Source organism: Mastigoproctus giganteus, chromosome 1 (genome assembly GCF_048544385.1).
Source record: "Mastigoproctus giganteus isolate SK-2022 chromosome 1, ASM4854438v1, whole genome shotgun sequence".
NCBI classification, from domain to species: Eukaryota; Metazoa; Arthropoda; class Arachnida; order Uropygi; family Thelyphonidae; genus Mastigoproctus; species Mastigoproctus giganteus.
In genome coordinates, this window is record NC_143575.1 from 186,150,689 (window position 1) to 186,178,555 (window position 27,867).

General features: G+C 38.7%; 1 protein-coding gene across 2 annotated transcripts in view; it reads right to left on the bottom strand.

Moving 5' to 3' along the window:
- The window catches only part of LOC150091367 (protein kinase C-like 3), a 232,124-nt gene that overhangs the window by 146,466 nt on the left and 57,791 nt on the right, over positions 1-27,867 (bottom strand). For both annotated transcript variants that reach the window (XM_090383488.1, XM_090383479.1), the window contains exon 3: positions 6,395-6,531. In XM_090383488.1, coding sequence (XP_090239614.1) covers positions 6,395-6,531 — 137 coding nt within the window. The remainder of the gene's footprint in view (positions 1-6,394; positions 6,532-27,867) is intronic.

Consider the following 27,867-nt stretch of genomic DNA (forward strand, 5'->3'; position numbering starts at 1 on the left):
TTGAATCCATGCCCCCTCGGGTTCTTAATCTGAGCAAGAGGAAGAATCCCATCAGCATTCAGCTTGCTCAACCCATTCAAGGCCTTATACACCTCAATCAGATCTCTTGCAGGTGCCTACTCTACAGGCACTGCAATTTGCAGCACTTAAGCCTTTCTTGGTAAGAGTATCCCTTTGTTCCCCTCACCAATCTTGTTGCCCTTCTTTGTATTTGTTCTAGCAACTCTACATTCTTCCTAAAATGAGGCCTCCAGACCTGTACACAGTACTCTTGGTGTGGCCCGATCATTGCCTTGTATAATGGGATAATCACCTCCCTGTCCCTACTAGCAAAATTCCTATATATCATTGACAAGACTCCACGACCTGCCCTGGCAGCCCATCTCCACTGCTCAGTGAACTTCATATTTGACTGCACAATAACCCCAGGTCTTTTTCACTTTCCACTTCCCTGAGTGTAGTACCACACAGTTGGTATGTTTCTCTTGGGTTATTGCTACCCATATGCAGTACTTTGCATTTGTCAATGTTAAACTTCAGTTACCACTTCTCAGCCCATTTTCCCAACTTATCTAGATCCAGTTGGAGCATACTGTCTTTACTGTCGTTAACAACTCTGCCAACCTTTGTATCATCTGCAAGACATTAATCCTGATATACCTTCATCAATATCATTGATGAATACACAAAACAACAATGGGCCCAGCACCAAACCCTGGGGGGGGAACTCCACTAATAACATTAGTCCATGTAGAGCAGTGTCCATTTATTACCACTCTCTGCTTCCCATTCAACCATCCCTTTATCCATTGCAGCAACTTGCCCTTAATGCCATACTGCTTCGTTTTTTATAGCAGTCTTCAATGTGCAACAGTATCAAAAGCTTTTTTGAAATCTAAGTATATGATATCAAAATTATTTTTGACATTCAGTTCCTTTGTGACCACATCATAGTATCCAATCAAATTGGTCAGAGAAGACCTCCTTTTAACAAACCCATGTTGTGTCTTAACTATTATTGCAGTCTTGTCTAGATGATCCTGCAATGCTTCTTTAACCAGTGACTTCATTATCCAGTTGACTTGAGTAGCCAGTGCAATGTTGAGTCAATTTGGTGTGACATAAGCACTTTTATTTCTCTGTATAAACAACTATCAAGAGAAATAAAATGGCCCAATAAATCAGAATGACTTATATTTTGGGAGTTTAACTTTTCAGATTGTGACTGGAACTTGTGTGTTTGTCATCACACGACAGCAAGATTTTGGGGATTTACTAGATGACTATTCTATGGCAGTGTTAGAGAGGCAACAAGAGGAAGCAACACTCAATCTGATTATCACAGCGATTCTTCAGGTAAAAGACCCTCTGGGGTGACAGTGATCACAGTGTGGTGCTGATGTGGGATTTAATTAAACACATAACTACTGTCAGGGTAAAGGAAAGGGCTTTTGCTTTCATAAGCTCCTGACCACAGTGTTCTCATGCAGTTTTTAAAGTGTATACAGTAGGATCATTTGATGATGTTACCAACAGCAAATTCCAAACAAGAAGTATTCAGGGAAGTAATCATAGAAGCTACTAGACTTTTCATACTAACTAAGAAATGCTGTTCCAGGCTTAGACTTAATTGGATGAAGATGAACTGATGAGACTTGCAGCAGGGAAGAAAAATGTGTGGGATGTATGTAAATTATCAGGTGATCCAGAAGCCTAAGGTAGATATAAACTATTCTGTAATCATGTCACAGAAGAGATTAGGGAAGCTAAAGAAGATTATAAGAAATCTCTAGCAAAGAATGCCATGAAAAGTAGTAAAGATCACTTATATTAACAGTAGAAGGACGGGGTTGAAACACTTGATGTCAACAGATTACCTGCTAATGATCCTGCTCAGTTTGCTGTAAAACTGAACAAGTAATTTGCATCTACATTCATGCATGACAAGTTTTTTATGGAGGGTAATACCAAAAGTTCATCAAAATCTAACAGAGATCTAAATGATTTTGTTATAACTAAGAGGAAAGTGGAAGAGAAATTGTTGCAACTTAACAAAACAAAATGGTGCCTGAGGTGGATGGGATCTATAAATTATATGAAAAGAGAAAGAGAGAGATAGCAAAGGAGGTAAGCAAAACCTTAGTTATAATTATGAGATAATCTTTGGATTCACAAGGGGGTATCAAATGGTGATATAACTACTGTTAGCTTAATCTCTTTTCCAAGGAAAATAATGGAGTCTCTCATTAAAGAAGTAAATGAAGCCGACCAGGCTAGCCAGGTGGGTAAAGTGCCTGCCTGGCAACCCAAAGGTCGCGGGTTCGAATCCCGCCTCGGGCATGGATCAAAGTACTGCAAAAACCTTGGGAGGTGCACTATGGCCACAGAAGCCGATGCGCCAACAACTACCAAACCAAAAAAAAAAAAACCATTAAGCAGAATGAGTAATAAATACAGAAACAACAATGGGCCCAACACACACCCCTGGGGGACTCCATTAATAACATTAGTCATGAAGGGTGCAGTGTCTATTGATTACCACTCTCTGTCTTTCCCACTCAACCATCCCTTTATCCATAGCAGCAACTAGCCCTTAATGCCATACTGCTCTAACCTGTACAGTAGCCTTTGATATGATATCAAAATTATTTTTTGCATCCAGTTTCTTTGTGACCACATCACAGTATCTGATCAAATTGGTCAGACAAGACTTCTCCTTAACAAACCCATGCTATGTCTGAATTATTACTGCAGCGTTGTCTAAATGATCCTGCAGTGCTTCTTTAAGCCATACTGCTCTAACTTGTACAGTAGTCTTCCATGTGCAACAGTATGCTAAAATCCAAGTATATGATATCAAAATTACCGTATTTCCCCATGTATAAGACGCACCTTTTTTCAAAAAATTTGGGGTCTAAAAACTGGGTGCATCTTATACAGTGGTTGTAGATTTGATTTTTTTACTTGCATTTCCCGCTTTTTTGCACTTGTTGCCTTTTCGCTCATTGTTTCACACTTGTTACCAGTATATTAGGTTACGTTTTGCCATGTTCTTCCCAGAAATGGCTCAGAAAAGATTTTCGTACAGTGCTGAATTCAAGTTAAAAGTGATCCAGTTTGCAAAAATGAATGGAAATTATGCTGCTGAACATAAGTTTGGTCCTCCTCCAACTGAGAAAACAATCCATGACTGGCTACGGGAAGAAGAAACCCTACTGAAAACGCCACGGCAGAAGAAGGCCATGAGAGGCAAGTCAGCAAAATGGCCTGATTTAGAGAGGGAATTGAAGATATGGATTGAAGAGCAAAGGGCAATTGGAATTCCTGTGTTCACAAAGATGGTTCGGCATGAGACAAGAAGAATTGCTGATGAAAAAGAAGTTGCTGATTTCAAAGAAGAACACAATTGGTGCTTCAGGTTCATGAAACGGAATGAACTAAGCATGCGTACATGCACCAGACTTTCCCAAAAGATGCTGAAAGCTATGAGCAAAAGGTCCTTGAATTTCATCGTTTTTGTCATTCAACGTGAGAAGACACATCAGTTTGAGTTGGGACAGATTGCAAATATGGACGAAGTCCCCGTTCAATGTGATGTCCCAAGTAACAGAACTGTTGATAAAAAGCGGGTGAAAACTGTAACTGTGAAGACAAGTGAACATGAAAAGAGCCATTACACAGTTGTTCTAGCTTGTTGTGCCGACGGAACCAAGCTGCCTCCTATGCTGATTTTCAAACGCAAAACAATGCCAAAAGAAGACATTCCTCGAGGAGTGATTGTCCACGTTCATGACAAGGGTTGGATGCATCAGGATGGGATGAAGATCTGGTTTGAGAAGGTTTGGAGCAGGAGACCAGGTGGACTCTTACGCAAACCTGCCCTATTGGTGCTTGATCAGTTCAGGGCACACATAACAAAAAACACAAAGAAGATTGCTGCAGAGCAAAAAACAAAACTTGCCGTCATACCTGGAGGCTTGACATCCCAGCTCCAACCACTTGATGTCAGCATTAACAAATCCTTCAAAGCTGCCATGAGAGACGAATGGAACCAATGGATGAAGTCTTCTGGGGACAATTTAACACCAGCAGGAAGAGTGAAAAAAACCAACTATAGGAGAAGTTTGTACCTGGCTGAAAAGATCCTGAGATAATATCAAGATTGAGATCGTTGTCAAGTCATTTAAGAAGTGTGGCATTTCAAATGCCGTAGATGGAACTGAGGACGAGGCAATATATGAAGACAGTGATTCGTCATCAGACACAGATGAGGACAAGCTAATGGATGGGAGTTCTGACAGTGATGAGGAGTTGTATGAATTTTATGATGAATAAAACTTGAGTTCAATAACTTTATGTAATACATTTTTTTTCAAATTTTGGGCTCCAAAATTAAGGTGCATCTTATACATGGGGAAATACGGTATATTGTTCCTTTGTGACCACATCATAGTATCTGATCTATCAGTTTTTACAAAATCATTTAACTCCCTGTTAGAATTTGAAAAGCTTCTGGCCTTCACTTCCCTACAGAATTCCTTGTGTGTGAATGTAGATGCAAAATACTCATTCAGTTTGTTAACTACCTGAGCAGAATCATCACCATCGATATCAAGTCGACCAATCTGATTCATCCCCTTCCTTCTAGAGTTTACATAAGTAAAGAAGTTTTATTGTTTTTCTTTGCATCCTTTGCCAAAGATTTCTCATAATCTACCTTTGCTTGCCTAACCTCCTTTGTGACTTGATTACAGTCAGACTTATATCTACCATAGGCAAGTGTCTCCTGATAATTTATATGCATTCCATGCATTTTTCTTCTCTACCACGAGTCCCAATAGTTCATCTGACATCCATTTAGGCCTAAAGCCTGAACAGTATTTCTTAGTTGGTATGAAAGCCTAGTAGCTTCCAAGTTTAATTCCTTGAATGCTTTCCATTTAGAATTTGCTGTTGGTAACATCATCAGTTGGTCCCACTGTATAGAATTTTAAAACTGTCTGAGACCACTGTAGTCACCTTTATGAAAGCAAAACCCCTTCCCTTTACCCCTGATTGTAGTTACATCTTTTAAATAAATCTCACATCAGTACACTGTGATCACTGCACCTAGTGGATTCTTATACTTCCATATATTTGGATTTCAGGAAAGCTTTTGATACTGTTGTACATAAAAGACTGCGATACAAGTTGGAGCATTGTGGCATTAAGAACAAGTTACTGCTATGAAAAGGGATGGTTGAGTGGGAGAAGACAGAGAGTGGATATGAATGGTCATCACTGCTCTTCACCTTCATCGACTAATGTTATTAGTTTATTCCCACAGGGGTTCGGTGCTGGCACCATTATTGTTAGCATTAGTAGAGGCATATGATGCAGAAAGGAAGCTTATATAGCATTGGCCAAAAAAAAAAAAAAAAACCCCTTCATGTTTAACCGCAGAGAGTGATTATCAATGGTCATCACTGATCTTCGTCTACGTCAATTAATGTTATTAGTGGAATCCCACAGGGTTCTACATTTATTAATGATATTAATGAAGGTATATTGGGCTTAATATCTAAGTCTGCAGATGATAAAAAGGTTGGTAGATTGCTACTGACAGTATCGGGTTGGGCTTCTGTATCAAAATCTGAAAAAATTAGGCAGACAGGCTGAGAAATTGCAATTTAATCAGATATGAAGTTCTACGAGCAGTGCAGGTAGGGTGTCACTGCAAATCATGGAGTTTTGTCAATAATATACAGGAATTTTACTAGCAGGGATAAGGAGGTGATTATCCCATTATATAAAGCAATGGTCAAGGCCACATCTTGAGTACTGCATACAAGTCTGGAGGCCTCAATTTAGGAAGTATGCAGATCTGCTGGAACAGGTGCAGAGAAGGGAAATGAGATTTGTGAAGGGAACACAAGGGTGATCTTATCAAGAAAGGCTTCAGTTCTGTAAATTGCAGTCACTTGGGACTAGGTACCTGTGAAGTGATCTGATCAAAGCATTTAAGGCTTTGAATGGACTGATGAAACTCAATGCTGATGGCATTCTTCCTCTTGCTCAGACTACACACACATAAGGAGGCATAATTGAAAATGAGGAAGGATGGTTGCAGGACAGAAGTTTGTTTGCCTTTAGCCAGTAAGTGGTTGATTGTTGGGAACTTTTTTTTTTGACTGATGCTTTATATGCTTGCTTTCTTGCATCATATGCCACTACTACTATTAATAATAATAATAATAATAATAATAATAATAATAATAATAATAATAGGAGATATATATATATATATAAATATATATAGTTTTTGGCAAAATAAATTTTGCATCCTTACATTATTTGGCCTGATTAATATTAATAATAATACTAATTCTCTAATTTTGAGCTTTAATATAGTTACCCTTCTTATGAAGATAGTTAACTGCTTTAACAATTTGTAAAATGCACTTTCGTACTAAATATTCTGGCATTGGCCCATAAGCCTGTAGATAATTTAGCAGATCCCCACCAGGAACATATTCCAGAAGGAGACAAAAGCTGCAAATTAAGACATCTTGATAAAAGCTTTATTTTTAGTAATGATCTTTATATAATGATCACAGAAGATCATTACTATATAAGGGATAATTAGAAAATTATATAAAGAAATTATAATACAGTTGAGACAGCTCATGATAAAGTCATAATAGCAAATTTACATGTATGTTGAGTAAGTTACAATTCTCTCTGATTTTGAGTAAAATATGGATTAAGGTATAAAATGTAACGAACTACTGAAAATGGCACCTACAGTTAGAGCAAAGAAGTTTTGAGGAATATTGCATGTTAACCTTTTACTGCTCATGAAAAAAAAAAACATTATTGGGGTGGAGAGAGAGAGAGAGAGAGAGAGAGAGACTGATACATATTTTTTACAAGAATAAGGATATAAAGCATCATTTTTTTACAACATGCAATATAAAAAAGTTCGAATGCAACTTATACAGTCAGTCCTTGTATAGCATGACAGTTGTGTTCCTAGAAACCCTCGTGCAATGCAAAATCGTGCAATATAAACAACAGGCCCTATGGGAAAAATAGGGTTAGGTGCCGACCACCCAAGATTGAACACAAATTTGTAACCAAAATATTACCAAACACAATAAATAATCGTAATAAAATACTGTACTTACATATTTTCTTATGACTATTACGTAATAAAATATTGCTAATGCTTTTGCTTCTATCATAAGCAAACTTGTTCTTGGGTGTTTGATTTTCTATCCAAACAGATGACAGCTGTTCCATCTCTTCCAATTCTTTGTGTCTGTCTTGATCTAATGGATTTTAATTACACTTTGAGTTGTTCCTACTATGAATATTGTTTTTATTTTCTCTGCATTCTTTCTAATTCTTGGCGTTGCCTCATTTAGGCCTGTAGCACGTCGCATAAGTACACGTGCCTTGAGTGACCGGGGTTCAAGCACGTGACTGCTGAATACGGTGCTGTTTCTTGTATTCTGTCTATCTTGTGAACTTCTCTGACCATTTGGTCGTCCCGGAGTATAAACGGAAAATTTATTTATTTTATTTTTTCTCTATCGACAGAGGCGGACTGGCCTTAGCAGGGAAACTCTGGTGGGCCTGAGGCCAGTGTGATTTTGGCCATAAATGCTAGTATGAGGCCACTACAAATTTTCCTGTGTAAGAATTTTTTTACCCAGTCCGCCTCTGTTTATCGATATTGCTTTTCTTTTTCTCTCTGAATCTGTAGTATCTTCACCAGGACGCTTCCTTTTTACTAATTTTTAAGGAATAAAGCACAATTACAAAATGAGGAGGCATGTTTGATACACATAAACAAACCTGTGCGTGTGTAGCAACTGAATGAACAACACTGTAAAGGCAGAGACACACTATTAACACCTCACCAGCTCACATTTTACTAGAGCACATTTCTGTGGGTTACTGTCATAAAACAATAAAAACAATTTCTAGTTGCGTTTCTGCTAGTGGAATCTGTTATAAACTGGTAGTAAACTCGATCTAATTGCATTTGCGATAATAACGATAGCTGGAATTGTGTGGGTTTTTAGGTGATTATGGTGAAATGTGTTTCCTCTTCACTGATATAAAAACATAAATACATTTTCTGAACCTTCTCTTCATTCCTATCGTGTTGCGTTCAGTTGGGGTGATTTCGCATTCAACTGCCATTTCTTGTAAACACAAAGGCGAATCGTGCATAAGTGAATTTGGTTTGTGTTATATACGATATTGTTCCCTATTTATAAATCGTGTATGATCGAATTCGTGTAGTATAAACACATGTTATACGAGGACTGACTGTATTCTGTTCTATGGGGCAACATACAGTATACCACACAGACAAGCTCCAATAGTGTGAAAAATTTTATATATACTTTGTGTCCATATTTCCACTGTGAGAAAGTTTTAATTAAAATAAAAGAGGAAAACAAAACAAAAAGTGAAAGTTGACTGAATTAGTTCAACAAGGTCTGAAAACAGTAAATTTTCAGAATATACAGTCAGTTTTCAGCAATCATCTGTGCAATGTGGGTTTTAAAAATTTTTTAAATGTGTCTCAAAAACAAAGTTTTAAGTCTGGTAGAAAAACAAGAAATATCATCAGTGAAAAATGTGACAGAGACCAGAAAAAAGCTTATGTGGCAGAAGAACATGGAATTCCACCTAGTTCTTTATCAACAATAATTAAAAACAGAGCTTAAGTCTAAAGATGCTGCTAAGAGAAAGATCTTCCTTGCCTTTTACCTTAATGTTGATGAGGCTCTTTTGCAGTTTTCAACAGCTAAAAGTCAAACTTACCATTGCGTGGACCAATTCAACAAGCAAAAGCTCATTATTGCAGGTTAGCCTTAGGACATTAGAACTTTGAACCAGGAATTCAAAGCCTGACACAATACCTACTGTATAACTGTCTGCTGAATCAGTTGGAGCCAATGCAGCCACTACTGGTGAGTGGATTTCAAAGTGTGAAATCCACTCATCAGTAGTGTTTATTCTGGTTACCTTTACCAGACAGTTATAACACCGATGAAATGGGACTGTTTTATCAGATGTTACAGGCCAAGATTTTATATTTTCAAGGTGATAGGTGAGAAGAGAATAAGGCAAGCAAACAATACATTATGGTTCTTTTCTGCAATATGGATGACAGCAATAAAAGGAAATTGCTTGTCATAGACAAAATCTGTGAAACTGCATTGTTTTTAAGGGAACAGATTTGACTGGACTTCCTACTACACACTACAATAGCAGTGTGTAGTGTGTACACTACAATTCTCTCTGATTTTGAGCTAAAATGTGGGTTAAAGATATAAAATGTAACAAACTTATAAAAGATATAAAATGTAACAAACCACACAATTCCTGAAAATGGCACCGTCATATTTTAGGGCAAAAGCCTAAAGTTGTGTAGTGAGTTAACATGCTTATAAGTTAGTGCAAATGCATCAGATCTGCTCGCAGCTAACTACTAAATAGTTATAAGATTGACAAAGATGGATTACCACAAGTCACAAAAAATTATGTTTCACTACAGTAAGAGGGTTTTTAGAAGGAGAAGACAATTTTCTTAGAAAGTCTGTGGAGTTCAGAAGAAAATTTTTGTTGAAAGTCTAGTTATTAGTGTTTTGCAAACTCAAATAGGATGGAATCAAGTTATGAGCATTAGATAGTAGTAAAAGTATGCTTAAAAGTATTCTTTAATGAAGATATATGCCATTCATGAAAAATGTGCCATGAAAATATCCCAGATAAAATAGATTTTCTTAAAAACTCAATTGCAAGACATGGTGAAAGGAGAAACAATAATTTGGATGAATGGCATCGCATTTTAGGGCAAAAGCCTCGAGTTGCATCGTGAGTTAACATGCTTACAAGTTAGAGCAAATGCATCAGATCTGCTGTCAGCTAAGTTATAAGATTGGCATCATTATGTATATCTCATATTGTGAATACCTTCACAATGAGTTGCCATGATATTGCACTACCTCGAATAAGTAACTCTTCACCATAGGAGAAGACTACTGAGATATACATAATGATGCCAATCTTATAACTATTTAGTAGTTAACTATGAGCAGATCTGATGCATTTGCACTAACTTTAAGCGTCCGTAGCCGAGTGGTCAGGAGTGGGAGTGCAGTAGCACACTCTCTCTTTGAGTAAACCGGGGTTCAAGCCCCTCACTGCTAAATACGGTCGATCTGCCAACCCACGCTGGACCAGCGTGGTAGATTATGGTCCATGTCCCTCAGCATAAATTGTTGAGGAGGCTTCCATCCTGCAGTGGGTTGATAATGGCTGCAGTTTTTTTTAAGCATATTAACTCACTACGCAACTTGAGGCTTTTGCCCTAAAATGCGATGTAATTCAAATTACTACACTCCAGGCATCTCTCATATTGCAGAGTTATACTTCGCAACTGCCTTGCCATCATTGCAACACCAAGATGCCTGCCCACCCACTAAAGAGGAGCCAATCAGCTCTGAAATGGTTCCATCTGGGTGGTGGCATCCACTAAGAATAAGTAACAATAGTCTTCTCCTATGGTGAACAGTTACTTATTTGAGGTAGTGCAATATCATGGCAACTCGTTGTGAAGGTATTCACAATATGAGATATACATAATGATGCCAATCTTATAACTATTTAATAGTTAGCTGTGAGCATTTGCACTAACTTGTAAGCATGTTTAGATGAATGGTTAATTAAAGAATAGTAAGGTTTACAATGTCAGTTATGTTTACATGATGATGTTCACTTTTTGTTTAGCTTTTGTCATTGATTTTTTTGCTTAATGCTATATTGCATTTCATCCATTTCATTAAAATTACTTTTGTAATGAATTTAAGGATTTAATGATGTTTGTTGTGTTTCTACAGATTAGATTCTAAAAAGTATCAAACTATAACAAAAAATGAACACAATTAAAAATTTCCCTTAAATGCAGTAGTATGGTATTTGACACCTTATAAAACACCTCACTTCTCTCTCTGTACTGATGGTACTCTGAAGCCATACTGCACAAATAATTTAAAAAATTATTTTTATGCTTTATTGGTGAAAAATTAAGTCAGATAATATAGGATCACTATAAACCACGAGAATATTGAGAGTAGAACCCAATAAAATTGAAGAAACTTAATAACTGCTGAAGCAGAATTTAGCTGGGGACAAAGAGAGAGAGATTTTGAAAGTTCTTTTTTTTTTTTTTGTTTATTGTTTTTCAAGTTTAGCCAGAGAAATGGCTCTCCAAGTATACAGACAATGGTTGAATTTTTGATCAGATAGAGGTAGCAGAGTAGGTCAGGAGATTGTTGTTTATATAGCAGCTGATAGGAGAAGTAGCTACATTCCAATGGTAAAAGAGGCTGAGGCTGTGTCATACCTTCTTAAGAGGGTTTTTAGAAGGAGAAGACAATTTGTTTAGGAAGCCTGTGGAGTTCAGTAGAAAATTTTTGTTGATAGTTTAGTTATTAGTGTCTTGCAACCTCAAATAGGATGGAATTAAGTTATGAGCATTAGTTAGTAGTAATCGGTTGGAGAAAAAACTTAACCACTGGAAAAGGATAGCCACCTGGCATCCTGTAAGGCACATGACTGCACTGAAATTGCTAAGCAAAACCATAAGGAAGCAAGAAAAATGATGCAACAACAACAATCCTGAGTAATATGAATGTACCTAGGAAAAGTCTAGAGAGCCAGCTTAGGAAACTATAGGACAAGACTAGAACCCCTAGGATTCAGAGGAAATTCTGAAGGAAAATGCAAGTCCATCATAACAGTATTCATCAAAGTGCACACAAAAGTACTATCACCTCATTAAGCAACCACAGAGGCAAACATACATTTAGGAAAGAGGAGCAGAAAATTATGAGAATCTAATATTCTAGAAGGCTAATATTCTAATATAGGTTTTCTGTATGCTATTTATTTTGTATTTCATCCAGATATTATTTTATGCAATAAAATAAAAATACATAAAACTGTAAAAGTACAGAGTCACTATTTATTTAAATTAACTATACAAAGTTAGAGCTTCAAAATTATAAAGCAGCTAATGTTATTTGGCCATTTAGAAATTATATTAAGTCGAGAGGACTATCTTGCCCTTTTGTGAGTTTCTTGGTCAAGTAGAACCTAAACTGCACAATTAATTAATGCAATGGTTTTATAGAACACAATAGCTAGATCCCAGACTGAAACTGGATAGCCAACTAATACTAGTTCATGGGGAAAAACAGGGTTTTCATTTTTTAGGAATAATAACTGTCACATAATTAGTAATCATGATTGTCATAACCCTCCATGAACACATTAAGCAGTTGAGAACTGACAAACTTTGCCTTTGCAATGACAAAGTAGTAATGTGTATTTGCTGAACTTGCAGTAGACAGTAGTATAAAATGACTATTCAATATGTCCTCCATGGCAGCATACAGTAATGGCTTCACCACACATCATTCATTTGAGAGGTCTGGGTTTGAATCGCATCACAGACTGGGGGAATTTTTAAAGGTCTCATCAATTAAGGCTATGGTTAGCCAATTTTAGCCAGAGAGGACAGGGGGTCCCCCCTATATTGTTTTGGGTTTTTTGCCCATACAAAATGCAGATGGGTCTAAACATACACTTGTACATACATAATGTATAACTGGGCTGCATTAGCATTAGTGCCGACCGGGCTAGCCGGGTGGGTAAAGTGCCTGCCTGGCAACCCCAAAGGTCGCGGGTTCGATTCCTGCCTCGGGCTTGGATCAATGTACTGCAAAAACCTTGGGAGGTGCATTATGGCCACAAAAGCCTATGTGCCAACAACTACCAAAAAAAAATAAAAAATAAATAAAAAATTAGCATTAGTAGAGGCATATGATGCAAGCAAGCTTATGCAGAATCAGCCAAAAAAAAAAAAAAAAAAAAAACCCTCTCCCATTTCACCCCTCCATTCATTCCAAATACCTGTCCAGCTCAGCCTTAAATTTATTTAGGCTATCAACTTCCACAACAAAGGATGGAAGTCTGTTCCACCAACCAACTACCCGCTGGCTAAAGGCAAACTTCTGCACATAGTAATATAGTAAGTTACAGATGTGTTTAAAAACCAAAAGCAACAACAACAGCTTCACAGAGAGTTCCCCCTCATATTGCACTACTTTCAGGCAAACGGCCAATCTACCATTAAAAGATGGTAAAATGTTATGACAGACTCTTTCAAGATATGCTAATGCCTAATTAAGCAATAGGTGATCTCTTTTTTTTGTCATTTATTTATAAATGACCAAAAAAATGGACAAAAAATACTTTTGGTGATGCCATTGGTTTGGAAGTAATGCAATAGGGCACAAAAGGCAATATTGTTGTACACGTTGGCACTGATGATGTTAAGAATAGAAGATCATGCGGACTTACTACTAAATAAATACAGGTCAACATTGAAAAAAGTGGTTAGTTAGGGTTAAATTTAAAGTGTCTGCAATTCAGCCCAGACATGATGGGGGGGGGGGGGGTGTAAAGTGTGTTAGTTGTCTGATGGCACCAGGGGTGTCCCCATCTCCGCGTTGTATTCTTTGTGAGTGACACAGAACTCTGTGGAGGCCAGAGATTTAAAAAGTGTGTGGGGAGTGGTCTGTTGTGTAGCATTATGTTCTGTTGTTTCTCTGACCATTTAGCCATTGGGCCCCTATTGGGACCCACTGTTGCCCACACTTTGCCATGAGGAGGTAGGTCAGGCACCCAGAAGATTATTTAAGTACTCTGGCAGGCTCTACCATCTAATTTCCAAGAATTTCAGTGACAAGCCTAAAAAAAAAAAAAAAAATTTTGCCCAAAAGAGATTTACAAGAAAACGGTAGAATTTAGACATTGATTAGAATTTGGTGGCATTGTTAAGGGGTGTACTCGGTCGGTTTAGTCAGAGAAGGGAGGGAGACTGAAGACTGGAGGGAAAGCAGATAGAAGAATAGGGATGATAGAATAGGCATCCCCAAAGAGGTCAGTGGAGACGAGCCCCACCAGGCAAAGTATGGGGTTAGGCAGGGAGGAGAGGAGACAGAGACCTGTCTCCTCCCTCCCCTGCCCGGGGATGGGGTTTTAAAGAGAACTAGGTTAGAGTACCCAGTTCATATCACCAATGGCATGTTGGCAGCAAAGCCACCGAATGTCTTCGTCGGTGTCATGTCCAAGGAGTGTCAAATCCGGTAGGAAGGTCAAGCTGCCCATCCTGCTCTGGGGGGTGGGATATGTTAGTTGGCAGTGATTAACCCACTAGGCGAAGGGATGGGAGAGAGACACATTTACTTCATTCATAATCTGCATTCTCACTCTACTTGCATTCTATTTTTATACTTTTTTTTTTTTTAATACCTTTTTCTTTTTTTTTTTTCTTTTCTTTTAAGTTTCACATATATTAAACCCAAGCACGGTACTAAGTACTATAGGTTCTAATACCTCTCGTGTTTGGGGTTCACATAAAAAAAAAAAAAACATATACACAGTGGATTCCAGTTATTTGGGCCACCGGTTAATTGGTGCAGCCAGTTATTTGGGCCACCGGTTAATTGGTGCAGCCAGTTATTTGGGGCAAATCTTAAAAAACAGAACCCAATCGAGAAAATAGCCAGGGTTTACTTTGCTTAATTGGGACAACATGCCGTTTAATTGGGGTAGGAGACCGCAGCACTGGAGATTACCCTACAATTTGTCTCCGACTGTATCACATGGTTCAGTCGGATTTCTGGAGGTCACAACCATAAAACAATTAGCAGTCACCTGTTTATTGGGATTTTCTGTTAGTGCAATCTATCATAAACAGATAGTAAACTCAATCTTATTCAATTTGCGATAATACCAACAGCTGGAATTCTGTGGATTATCATGGTGAAATGTGTTTACACTTCCATGAAATCTTCAATCATAAAAAAATTAATTTTCAGAATCTTCTTTACATTCCTATTTTTAAAGCTTTGTAACTTGTTACTCCATTCTCACTTGCATGTATTGTGTTACTTGCAATTTGTGTGTGCCATGTTCTTTGTTATTGATTGCCCACAAATATCAGTGAACAGAAATGTCAAATAGTTGGTATTACATATTACAGTACATATTAATTATTCCAATTATCACATATATTCTTCAGATTTTCACGTATCATTTAATTTTTTAATTGGTAAGGTAATAAAGGATAAATTTGTGTTAATATAGCTTTACTTTTATAGCCTGTGGATAATATTCCTCCTATTTTAACTAATTAGAATCACTGTTTAATAGAATTAAAATTCAATTTACAAACATGATCACAATGACCAGTGCTTAGTACACATCGTATAGTGAATGGTACTTTACTATGGTGAGGCCACTGTAATGTGATTTGATTGTACAGTGAACCAATTGTAAAGCGGTGGGTGGGGGGGGGGGGATCCATTGTATTTTTAACTATTTACGTGAAACTTCGGATAATTGGGGCAGCCACTTAATTGGGCCAAAATGTACTAGTCCCGATGTGTCCCAAATAACCAGAATCAACTGTGTGTATATATATATATATATATATATATATATATATATTTTTTTTTTTTTTTTTTTTTCCCACTCCTCACACTCATTCATCTTTTTCTCACACCAGGGGGGATGCAATGATGTGTAATGTAAATTTAAATACTAATTTTAAATAATTAAATAAATTAAACATTAAAAAAATTTAAATACTAATTAAAACTGCAGCATTTATGGTTTGAGTTCTTTTTCTCACACACTAAAACTTTCATTCATTCTTCTGGCTTTCATTTCATTTATTCGACTCTTGCTTTCTGCACTTGCCCTCTCTGGGCACCTCAACTTACTGTTATTCTTCAGTTGCGGTGCAAGCCTAGCCACAAGTTTTTTGCAGGCCAGGGCAGAATGCAGTGATAGTGTTTGTGTGGTTAGTAAATGTTTGTTAGTATATATAAAGTAATGTAAGTTATTTTTAACTCTGTTTTTTTTTTCAGGGCCAATAATGTTTGCTCTTCCACTCATTCCCATTCACTTTCACTTTCCCTGATGCTAGGTTACTCTTTCTTGCACCAAAACTGCCATTTATTCCCTTTTACCATAATTCCTAGTTCACTCAGTGCCCAGCCTATTCATTCTATCTTTCGTTCTCATTCAATCATTCTTCTTTCATTCTACATTGCGTCCCTTTGCTACTAGCTTACTGATATTTTTCAGCTAATCTGCTTCCCTGGCTGCCTGCACATCTCCCACCATACATGGTTAATTACCTTATTTCCCCATGTATAAGATGTACCTTAATTTTGGGGCCCGAAATTTGAAAAAAAATGTATTACATAAAGTTATTGAACTCAAGTTTTATTCATCATAAAATTCATAGAACTCCTCATCACTGTCAAAACTCCCATCCATTAGCTTGTCCTCATCTGTGTCTGATGACGAATCACTGTCTTCATATATTGCCTCGTCCTCAGTTCCATCTACGGCATTTGAAATGCCACACTTTTTAAATGACTTGACAGTGATCTCAATCTTGATATTATCCGGATCTTTTCCCCAGGTACAAACTTCTCCTATAGTTGGTTTTTTCACTCCTCCTGCTGGTGTCAAATTGTCCCCAGAAGACTTCATCCATTGGTTCCATTCGTCTCTCATGGCAGCTTTGAAGGGTTTGTTAATGCTGACATCAAGTGGTTGGAGCTGGGATGTCAAGCCTCCAGGTATGATGGCAAGTTTTGGTTTTTGTTCTACAGCAATCTTCTTTGTGTTTTTTGTTATGTGTGTCCTGAACTGATCAAGCACCAATAGGGCAGGTTTGCGTAAGAGTCCACCTGGTCTCCTGCTCCAAACCTTCTCAAACCAGATCTTCATCCCATCCTGATGCATCCAACCCTTGTCATGAACGTGGACAATCACTCCTCGAGGAATGTCTTCTTTTGGCATTGTTTTGCGTTTGAAAATCAGCATAGGAGGCAGCTTGGTTCCGTCGGCACAACAAGCTAGAACAACTGTGTAATGGCTCTTTTCTTGTTCACTTGTCTTCACAGTTACAGTTTTCACCCGCTTCTTATCAACAACTCTGTTACTTGGGACATCAAATTGAACAGGGACTTCGTCCATATTTGCAATCTGTCCCAACTCAAACTGATGTGTCTTCTCACATTGAATGACAAAAACGATGAAATTCAAGGACCTTTTGCTCATAGCTTTCAGGCATCTTTTGGGTAAGTCTGGTGCGTGTACGCATACTTAGTCCATTCCGTTTCATAAACCTGAAGCACCAATTGTGCCCTCCTTTGAAATCAGCAACTTCTTTTTCATCAGCAGTTCTTCTTGCCTCATGCTGAACCATCTTTGTGGACACAAGAATTCCAATTGCCCTTTGCTCTTCAATCCATATCTTCAATTCCCTCTCTAAATCAGGCCATTTTGCTGACTTGCCTCTCATGGCCTTCTGCCATGGCGTTTTCTTCCCGTAGCCAGTCTCGGATTGTTTTTTCAGTTGGAGGAGGGCCAAACTTATGTTCAGTAGCATGATTTCCCATCACTTTTGCAAACTGGATCACTTTTAATTCTTGAATTCAGCACTGTACTGGATCACTTTTAATTCTTGAATTCAGCACTGTACTGGATCACTTTTAATTCTCGAATTCAGCACTGTTTTAACTTGAATTCAGCACTGTACGAAAATCTTTTCTGAGCCGTTTCTAGGCAGAATGTGGCAAAACGTAATCTAATATACTGGTAACAAGTGCGAAACAATGAGCGCAAAGACAACAAGCACGAAAAAGCGGGAAATGCAAGTAAAAAAAAATCTACAACCACTGTATAAGACGCACTCAGTTTTTAGACCCCAAATTTTTCGCAAAAGGGTGTGTCTTATACATGGGGAAATACGGTATTTGGCATGGGGCCCCAAGTTGCTACACATGGCAGGGTAGTTCTGGGGAGGTTTGTCATGTCAGGTTTCTGTCAGGGTGCAGAATACTGCTATCCTGACAGTTTTTAAGTCATCTCTGGTGGGAAACTTGGGAAATTTAAATATTGACTATTGATTAATTGCTGGAGGGGCTGAATTGTCATTCTTTGGATAGTTCTGCACATTTCAAATACTTTCTGTGTGAAAGATGTAAAGGCTTTATAATTTGACTCTTCTATGATGAACAGATGTTCTTTTCCGCTGGGAAGGGGGCCAACCTGTGCTATTAGCTCTGTTCTGGGGACATCATATATTATACATTCATATAGAATGTGTGTCCAGTCTTTACTCTCGCCACAAGTGCAATTTGGGTCATCAGTCAGGCCTAAGGAGGTTAGTTTCGCCTTTAGGGAGCTGTGACCTGTCAATATAAATGTTGCAAAAAGTCCAGGGGCATACCACTTAGGTGGCTTTGGTCTAACAATTGCCACCCATGGTAGAAACCATTTGGTAACCAGACCTTGGGTTTCCTGCTCCCACTTTGTTTGCCATAGGTCATGGAACTTTGTGGCTATTCTTTTTTTTTTTTTCATCATTGAAGGTGTTGGTTGTATCAAGTGCAATCCCCAGAAATTCTTTGGGGATGTCCTTTTCTAAATCTATAATATAAGCCTCATTTGGCCACTTCCAGGAAGTGGGAGAACTCCGGCCAGCAACTGTAGCGCAGGTGTGCTTACTGTGCGACATGCTCTGGTAATAGTGAGTAGTATTGTCCTTTGTATTGATTCTAATTTATTTCTATTTCTTACTATGGCCAAACCATGCACCAGCTCTATAGGTGATAACAGGTAGGAACATTGCACGGTATATGATTGCCAGGGTATTTCTTTTGAGTCCCCAGTCTGCTCGACTGATCCTGGCAATCATACCTGCATAATTTCTCACTTTCTTTGCCAAGTAGATCAAATGGGGGTAAAAAGTTAATTTTGAATCAAAGACCACTCCAAGATATTTTAGTTCTGTTACCATTTTTTATAGTGGTTGTGTTAATTTTGATTTGTGGACTTCTTCTTATGTCCAAATTGCCTTTTAAAAGTACAGGCATACCTCGAATAACGAATAGGATGCGTTCCACGAAATTACTTCGTTAAGCGAAACTTCGTTTTCAGAGGTAAAAATACTATGGCCAGAATAGGGATACGTTCCTACGTAAAGAAAATGAAAAGCTTTTTTTTCGAACAAAGAAAAGTTTTATTAAATAAACAGTCAACTTACATACAAAGTGAAATCACATTTTAAAATATGAGTCTAAAGTTGATTGCTTATGCTCTTTTTCTCTTTCATTTAACAATTGCCTATACGGAATTATTGCATTTAACACTGATCGCTTAACAATAAAACTTCTTCCTAAATCAGGATCATTTTCACTAAAAAAATTTAAAACGTTTTCAATGTCATTTAAGCACCTTTTTAAATCTTTGGTTGTTAACACTTTTTCGGCAGGAACTTATTTAACTTCGTCTTCATTATCTTTGTCTTCGTTGCTAACAAGGTTTTCTAAATCTTCCACTGAAAAACCATCATCTTCTGCATTCAGTAAATTTCTAACATCTTCTTCATTGACATTTTCGAAACCTATTGATTGAGCCATCTGGATAACTTCATTTCTAATTTCTTGGGTGTTATTTTCTTCTTCTAGTACAACTTCTGGCCATATTTTGCGCCAAACTCCATTTAAGCATTTCTTAGTGACTTCTTTCCAAGAACTATCAATGTTTTCAATTGCGTTTTTAATGGTGTAATTTTTCCAAAAAGTTTTAACTGTCATTTCCTCTTTATCCTCTAGTTCAGTTAAATTGCTTAATGTTCGACGCAGATAACAAGCTTTAAATGATGCTGTTACTCCCTGATCCAATGGTTGAATCAAGGAAGTTGTGTTTGCTGGAAGAAACACAACTTTGACAGGAATGCATGTGTCCAACGTGTTAAGATCAGTAGGATGTCCCGGAGCATTGTCTAACAACAAAAGAGCTTTTCCTTCAAAGTTGTTTTTTTTGACAATACCGTTTTACTTCAGGACAAAAGTGGTTAACAAACCAATCAGTAAATAACTCCTTGGTAACCCACGCTTTTCTATTTGCTTTCCATATTACAGGTAAATTCATTTTTATGTTACCTTTTAACGCCCTCGGATTTTCTGAATGGTAAACTAATAACAATTTTAATTTATAATCGCCAGAGGCATTTGATCCAAAGAGTAACGTTAAACGGTCTTTGGCTGCTTTGAACCCAGTAGCTGATTTTTCTTCAATAGAAATGAAGCTTTTTGTTGGTAGCCGTTTCCAGAACAAACCGCTTTCGTCAACACAGAACACCAAATTTGGTGGAAAATTTTCACGTTCAATTATTTCCTTTAGTTTTTCTGGAAACTTATTTGCAGCTTCTCCTGTTAATTTTACACTATGAATCCTGGCCCGTTTTTTAAATTTCTCGAACCAACCACGAGAAGCCCAAAAGGTTTCCGTAATTTCTTCAGTTTGTTTAGATTTCAGGTGATTAAACTCGAATATATATATTTTTTTTATGTTAAATGGGGCTTGAAATTGCGGACTTCGTTATATCGAAGCTTCGTTATCAAAGGTAACGTTAACCGAGGTATGCCTGTATTTGTTTAGTTTTTTCAGGTGATATTTTGAGCATGTGCATTTGTGCGCACTCCTGCAGTTGCAAGAGGGCGGTATTTGATCTCTGCTCTACAACCATTCGTGTGTTACCTTTTACAAGGAAAATCATGTCATCTGCAAAGGCCAGGCTTTCTATGGGACTCAGATCCAAGGCCAGAAATTCGTCCAGAACAATGTTCCAGAAGAAAGGGCCAAGGATTGAACCCTGCGGGCAGCCTTTATTCAGAAGACGTGTCAATTTCTGGAACGTTGTGCGTACTGAGACACTTCTGTCTGTAAGGTAGCTGTTTATTACCTTATAGAGGTTTTGTGGGGCATTTGCCTGGGGGAGTCTCCTAAGGACACTAGGCCACCAGAGTGAGTCAAATGCCTCAGCAAAGTCAATGGAGATTGCCAGTATATATTTTTCCTCTGAGTTTTTAACTGTTGTCAATAGGTGGTGCATGGCATCCTTCGTAGAGTTGCCCTGCTTAAAACAATACTGATTGTCACAATGTAAAACTGCTTCCGTGTAGTACTGAGTTAATCTACTATATATTAGTCTTTCATATATTTTCCCTAGTACAGGGAGTAGGGCTATTGGTCTATAGGATTTGGGATCAGTAGGGAGTTTTTCAGGGTTTTTGAGAATTAATCTTAACACTGCTTTTTTCCATATTTTTGGGAATATACCTTCTGTCATACAGTTATTATATAGTGCTATTAATTTGTCTGGTGCTATTTCTGCTAATTTTTTGATAATCTCAACCTCTAAGAGGTCAAAACCTGGGCATTTATTGTTTTTGGTTTTAGTGCTATTTCTAAGTCTTGTATAGTAAACAGAGGTTCAATATTGGCATTGCCATATTCAGTGTTTTCTTTTATAATGTCTAGCTGGGTGGGATAATGTTCCCCAGTTTCAGTCTGAATAATACTGTCTAGGATGTTATTTATGGAATCTGCCCAACACAGGGTTGGGGTTCCATCTGGTTTGACAGTAGTTCCCAAGACAGCCTCTTGGCAGCTTGTTGGTCACTATTCTGTAAACAACTCCTCAAGGGTTATTGTTTCCAGTAGTTCCCACCAAGTGCCTCCGGTATTCCTTTTTCTTGTCTCTTATGAGGGCTGTATACTGATTCCTGAGAGTTCTATAAGAATCTCTCAGTGCATCTACCTCATTTTGTGGCCAAGATGTTCTGGTTCTTTGAAAATTTCTCCTAGCTTGGTGCACCCTTCTCCCGAGTATAGTCAGTTCAGGGAACCACCACCAGGGGACTGCCTGCTTCCTCAGCTTTTTCCGTGGGATAGACTGGTTTGCTGTTTTTGTTAAATTTTTGTCATAGTCAGTGCTTGCTCATCTGGGTTACAGTTGTCTGATCTAGACCACTCGTTTTCCTGTTTTTGCAGCTCAGCTGCAGTAGGTTCTGCGAAAATCTGCCAGTTTGCCTTTTTGAGGTTATACCTTTTGGTATTCAACAAGGAGTGTTGCGTTATTTGTAATTGCCTGTTTAGTTTGAAGGTGATGGCTCTATGATCTGATTTGGTCCAGGCTGTCTGGACACACCAGTCTGTAATTTTATAGGCTATTGAATTGGTGGCAAGAGTGACATCAATGTCACTCTCCCACATGGTACTGCTAAAAGTTGGTAAGTTATTAGGTTGATTTATCACTTGAAAAGGGTGAGGTGGCTATAAAATCTGATAATATCTGGCCATTGTGTGTGCCTGCTCTGTCTTCTGTACGGCTATGCCATAAGGCTGACCGGCAGTTGACATCAGAACACACTATGATATTTGCTGTAGGTAGCAGGTCTGTGACTGCTTGTAAATATTCTATTGTAAGATTTATATCTTCACCAGGTCTGGAATAAAGTGGAATAACATAGAACTGTCTCACAGCACTATTGATATGAGCACACACTGCTTTTGGGGAGCAGAGGTGACCCATCTTTGTAACTGCAGTGTTTTTCACTACTATTGCTGTAGAAGGGACACCCAAGGTGCATTCTATGATTTTGTAGTTTCTTGGGTGTCCTTGAACCCTACTCATATTAGCATTAGCATTAGTAGAGGCATTTGATGCAAGAAAGAAAGCTTATGCAGCATCAGCCAAAAAAAAAAAAAAAAACCACTTCCACTTCACCCCTCTGTTCGTTCAAAATACCTGTCCAGCTGAGCCTTAAACTTATTTAGGCTATCAACCTCCACCACAAGGGATGGAAGTCTGTTCCACCAACCAACCACCCGCTGGCTAAAGGCAAATTTCCGCACGTCTATCCTACATCTGTCTTTCCTCAATTTGAATTTATGCCCTCTCAGGTGATTTTTCTGAGCTAGAGGAAGAATCCCATCAGCATTGAGCATGCTTAAACCATTCAAGGCTTTATACACCTCTATCAGATCACCTCGCTGGTGCCTAGTCTCCAGACACTGTAATTTGCAAAACTTAAGCCTTTCTTCGTAAGAGCACCCCTTTGTTCCATTCACTAATCTTGTTGCCCTTCTCTGTACTCGTTCCAGCAGCTCTACATCCTTCTTGAAATGAGGCCTCCAGACCTGTATACAGTACTCAAGGTGTGGCCTGACCATCGCCTTATACAATGGAATAATCACCTCCTTATCCCTGCTGGAAAAATTCCTGTATATCATTGACAATACTCCCTGAGCTACTCTTGCAGCCCGTCTGCACTGCTCAGAGAACTTCATATCTGCCTGCACAACCACCCCCAGGTCCCTTTCATTCTCTACCACTGTCAGTGTTGTACCACAGAGTTGATACGTTGCTCTGGGGTTGCTGTTTCCCATGTGTAGTACTTTACATTTGTCAATGTTAAACTTCATTTGCCACCTCTCAGCCCATCTGCTCAACCTTTCCAGATCCTGTTGCAGCAGCATAGTGTCAGTAGTGTCCTTGACAACCCTGCCAACCTTTGTATCGTCTGCAAACTTGGACATTAAGCCCGATATACCATCATCAATATCATTTATAAATACAGAAAACAATAATGGACCCAACACTGAGCCCTGAGGGACTCCACTAATAACATCAGTCCACGATGAGCAGTGTCCATTGATTACCACTCTCTGTCTTCTCCCCCTCAACCACCCCTTTATCCATAGCAGCAATTTGCCTCCAATGTCACACTGCTCCAATTTGTGCAGCAGTCTTCCATGTGCAACAGTATCAAAAGCCTTTCTAAGATCCAAGTATATAATATCAAAGTTATTCCCTGCATCCAGTTCTTTTGTGACTGCCTCATAGTATCCAATCAAGTTGGTCAGGCAAGACTTCCCCTTAACAAAACCATGCTGTGTCTGAGCTATAACTGAAGTCTTGTCTAAATGATCCTGCAGTGCTTCTTTAACCAGTGCCTCCATTAATTTTCTTGGAACAGAAGTTAAGCTCACAGGTCTATAATTACTTGTGTCAGCCTTTGATCCTCCTTTGTGAATTGGGGTCACATTTGCACATTTCCAGTCTATGGGTACCTCCCCTGAGTCCAAGGAAGCTCTCATAATTATGGCTAAGGGTTTGCTTACTTCCTTTGCTGCCTCCTTTAATATAACTGGATAGATCCCATCCACCCCGGGTGCCTTTCTTGTGTTTATCTTCAACAGTTTCTCCTCCACTTTACTCCCAGTTATTTCAAGATTCTGTAGCTTACTGCTAGAGTTGAATACACCTCTGGCATTCACCTCGCTGAATAACTCCTCATGTGTGAATGTCGATGCAAAATATTCATTTAGTTTGTTAGCTACCTGAGCAGGATCATCAACACTTGACCCATCAATATCAAGTGGACCAATCTGATTCATCCCCTTCCTTCTAGAGTTTACATAAGTAAAGAACTCTTTGCTGTTTTTCTTTGCATCCCTTGCCAAGGATTTCTCGTAATCTGCCTTCGCCTGCCTAACCTCCTTTGTAACTTGGTTGCATATCAACTTGTATCTATCATAGGCTTCTGTGTCATGTGTTAATTTGTATGTATCCCATGCATTTTTCTTCTCTGCCATATGCCTCATTAGTTCATCTGACATCCATTTTGGCCTAAACCTTGAACAATATTTCTTAGTTGGTATGTAAAGCCTAGTAGCTTCCAAGATAAGTTCTTTGAATGCTTCCCATTTTGAATTTGCTGTTGGTAACATCATCAGTTGGTCCCACTGTATAGAATTTAAATACTGTCTCAGTCCATCGTAGTCGCCTTTACGGAAGCAATAACCCTTCCCTTTACCCCTAATGGTAGTTACCTCTTTGCGTAAATCCCACTTCAGCACACTGTGATCACTGCCACCTAGTGGTTCATTTATCTGCAGATTCTTAATGCATGAAGGATCACTGCTGATAATCAAATCAAGAGTATTACTCCCTCTAGTTGCCTCCCAAACATGCTGATGTAGAAAACAATCATCCAATAAATCCACAAAAGCCCTGCTAGTGTGTGAGTAACCAGCCCCCAAAATCCAGTCAATATCTGGGAAATTAAAATCTCCCATTATAAGACACTCTGATTTACTGGCCCACTCTATTTCCCTGTAAAAAAGTGCAGCCATTATCAACCCACTGCAGGATGGAAGCCTCCTCAACAATTCATGCTGAGGGAAATGGACCATAATCTGCCACGCTGGTCCAGTGTGGGTTGGCAGATCGACCGTATTCAGCAGTCAGGGGCTTGAACCCCGTATACTCAAAGAGCGTGTGCTACTGCACTCCCGCTCCTGCCCACTCGGCTACGGAGGCCGACTATTTCCCTGTACAGTTCCTTATTATACTCATCAGAGTCATTAGGCCTATAGCACACTCCTACTCTCAATTTTGATCTCCCAATGTTTATGTCACACCAAACTGACTCCACACTGCACTGTCCAGTGATGTCGACTGGCTTCACTTCCTTGGTTTTTATGTGTTTCTTAACTAATAGCATAACACCCCCCCCCCCTTCCTATCCTGTCTATCCTTTCTGTAGATGTTGTACTCCCCAAATTGCAGTTCGGCATCCCTTATATCTGTGTGACACCACGTCTCTGATATCCCAACAATATCTGCCTTCGATGTTTTGAGCAATACCTCAAATTCATCAAATTTATTTACTAAACTCCTAGCATTGGTGTACACGCAAGTATACCTGCACCTGTTTCTATTCTTAGCTACCCTAACACAACCCATGTGTTTACTTGTACCGCAATGGCTCCCAGCAGTCTCTGAAATACCATGCATCTTGTTTTTCAGGCTTCTGCTCATTCTAATAGAAGCAGTGCAAGAATCTCTTTCACCTCTGCCAGTGGCTACTGTCAATCTATTGGTCTTTGTCTCCCCCCAAGCTAGCAGTTTTCCGACCCACCTAACACTGCCTCGATAGCATCAGCAAATATTCTTGCACCCTTTCTATTTAAGTGTATCCCATCCCTGTAGAAGCAATCTCTCCTGTTAACAAGTACAGTCCAGGCTGAAAAAAATTCTACCCCTTGAGCCTTGCACAATCTTTCCAGGGCCGAATTGATCGACAAGGCTCTCATATGTGTGTATGGGTCTTGGAGTACCAATATGTCTATGTCATTTTCTTCTAATTTGAGCTTGATCTGATCTACAACAGCTCTTGCTCTTTGAGCATTCAATTGGACGAGATTTATCGCCCTAGTCACATTTATATTTTCAACCTGGCCCATAAATTGGTCCTAGATTGTATAAGTTTTACCATTTTTTTTATAGCAGGGGCATTTGTCATCCCTGATGCTGTGGGCATAGTCAGTCAGCCGTGCTGCCTTGTAGGTAGCACATTTGGCTGCTGAGCCTTATTTTTGCAGCTTTTGTAATCGTGTTTTTTTCATTAAATAATCTTGGGAAATTTCAATATCATTAATTACATATTTTTTAACTTCGCTCCCACAATTTCCCATTGCCACAAAAGGCTTTTCATTTGTAAATATCGATGCAAAATAACTGTTGAGTTCATCTGCAACGGCAGCTGGTGTATTTATTACTATCCCCTTTCCCTTACGTAAAGGTCCGATCTGGTTTGTCCTGCTCTTCTTGGCATTTATATATGTGAAGAATTCTTTATCCCCCCTCTTTGCTCTGTTTGCTAGTGATTTCTCATAAACTGCCTTTGCCTGTCGAACCTTTTCTGTGGCTCTATTACACACCACCTTGTAGCTGTTATAGGCTTCAGTACTTTTTATTGCTCTGTAACGTTTCCATGCCACCTTTTTCTGCTCAAGTAATGTGGCAACTTCACTATTCATCCAACTTGGAACCCTTCTCGTGGAGTATTTTTTTAATGGTATATACGCATTCAAGGCATCTGTGATTAATGTTTTAAAAGCGTACCACAGTTCAATTGTATTCATTCTCTGCGCGATATCTACCCAGTTAATAGAGGCCATGTAGTACCTTAAGGCATCGTAATTTCCTTTTCTGAAATTAAAACCCATTCCTTTGCCTTTTACTTCTGCTACCTCTCTCGTCATCATCCACCGTAGAACTCCGTGATCACTTCCTGCTACTGGTTCCTCTACTGTCAGCCCTGTTATGTCATCTGATTCATGTGTGATGATGAGGTCTAGGATATTCTTTTCTCTAGTACTTTCCCTGACATGTTGATACAAATAACAGTCATCTAGTTGATTTAAAAATTTTGTTCCCCCTGTCGAGTTTCCTTCCCATTTACTCCAATCAATTAGAGGCAAATTGAAATCACCCATAATAAGGCATTGACGCTTACTTGCCCATTCCATTTGCATGTAGAGGCTTTTGTCATAGTCTTCACAATCACCTGGTCTGTAGATTACGCCTACTCGCATTGTACCTTTGTTTCCAACTATCTCACACCATACAGACTCTATACTAGCATGTGAAACGTCTGAATCTGGGAAAGCTATCGTCGCACTCAGGCTGCTTCTGATAAGAAGCATTACCCCACCACCCCTTCTATCTACTCTATCCTTCCTAAATACATTATACAAGCCGTACTGAAACTCATCATCCCCAATTTCCGGGTGGCACCACGTCTCCGTAAGCCCTATTATGTCCGCGTTACTTGTTTTAACCAGCAGTTCGAATTCGCTCATTTTATTGACGACACTTCTAACGTTACTGTATAAACAATTAAGATTTACTGTTCTTGTATATTTAACAACCCTAACACAACCCTTGAAGTTTTTTAGGCTCTCTTCCCTGATATTAGCTACCTGCTCACGTGAAACGTCTTTGCCCCCAGAACATCTAGATAATACGTCCAGTTGGGGTAACAGATAAGAACTCTTAAGGTATGTGCAAGA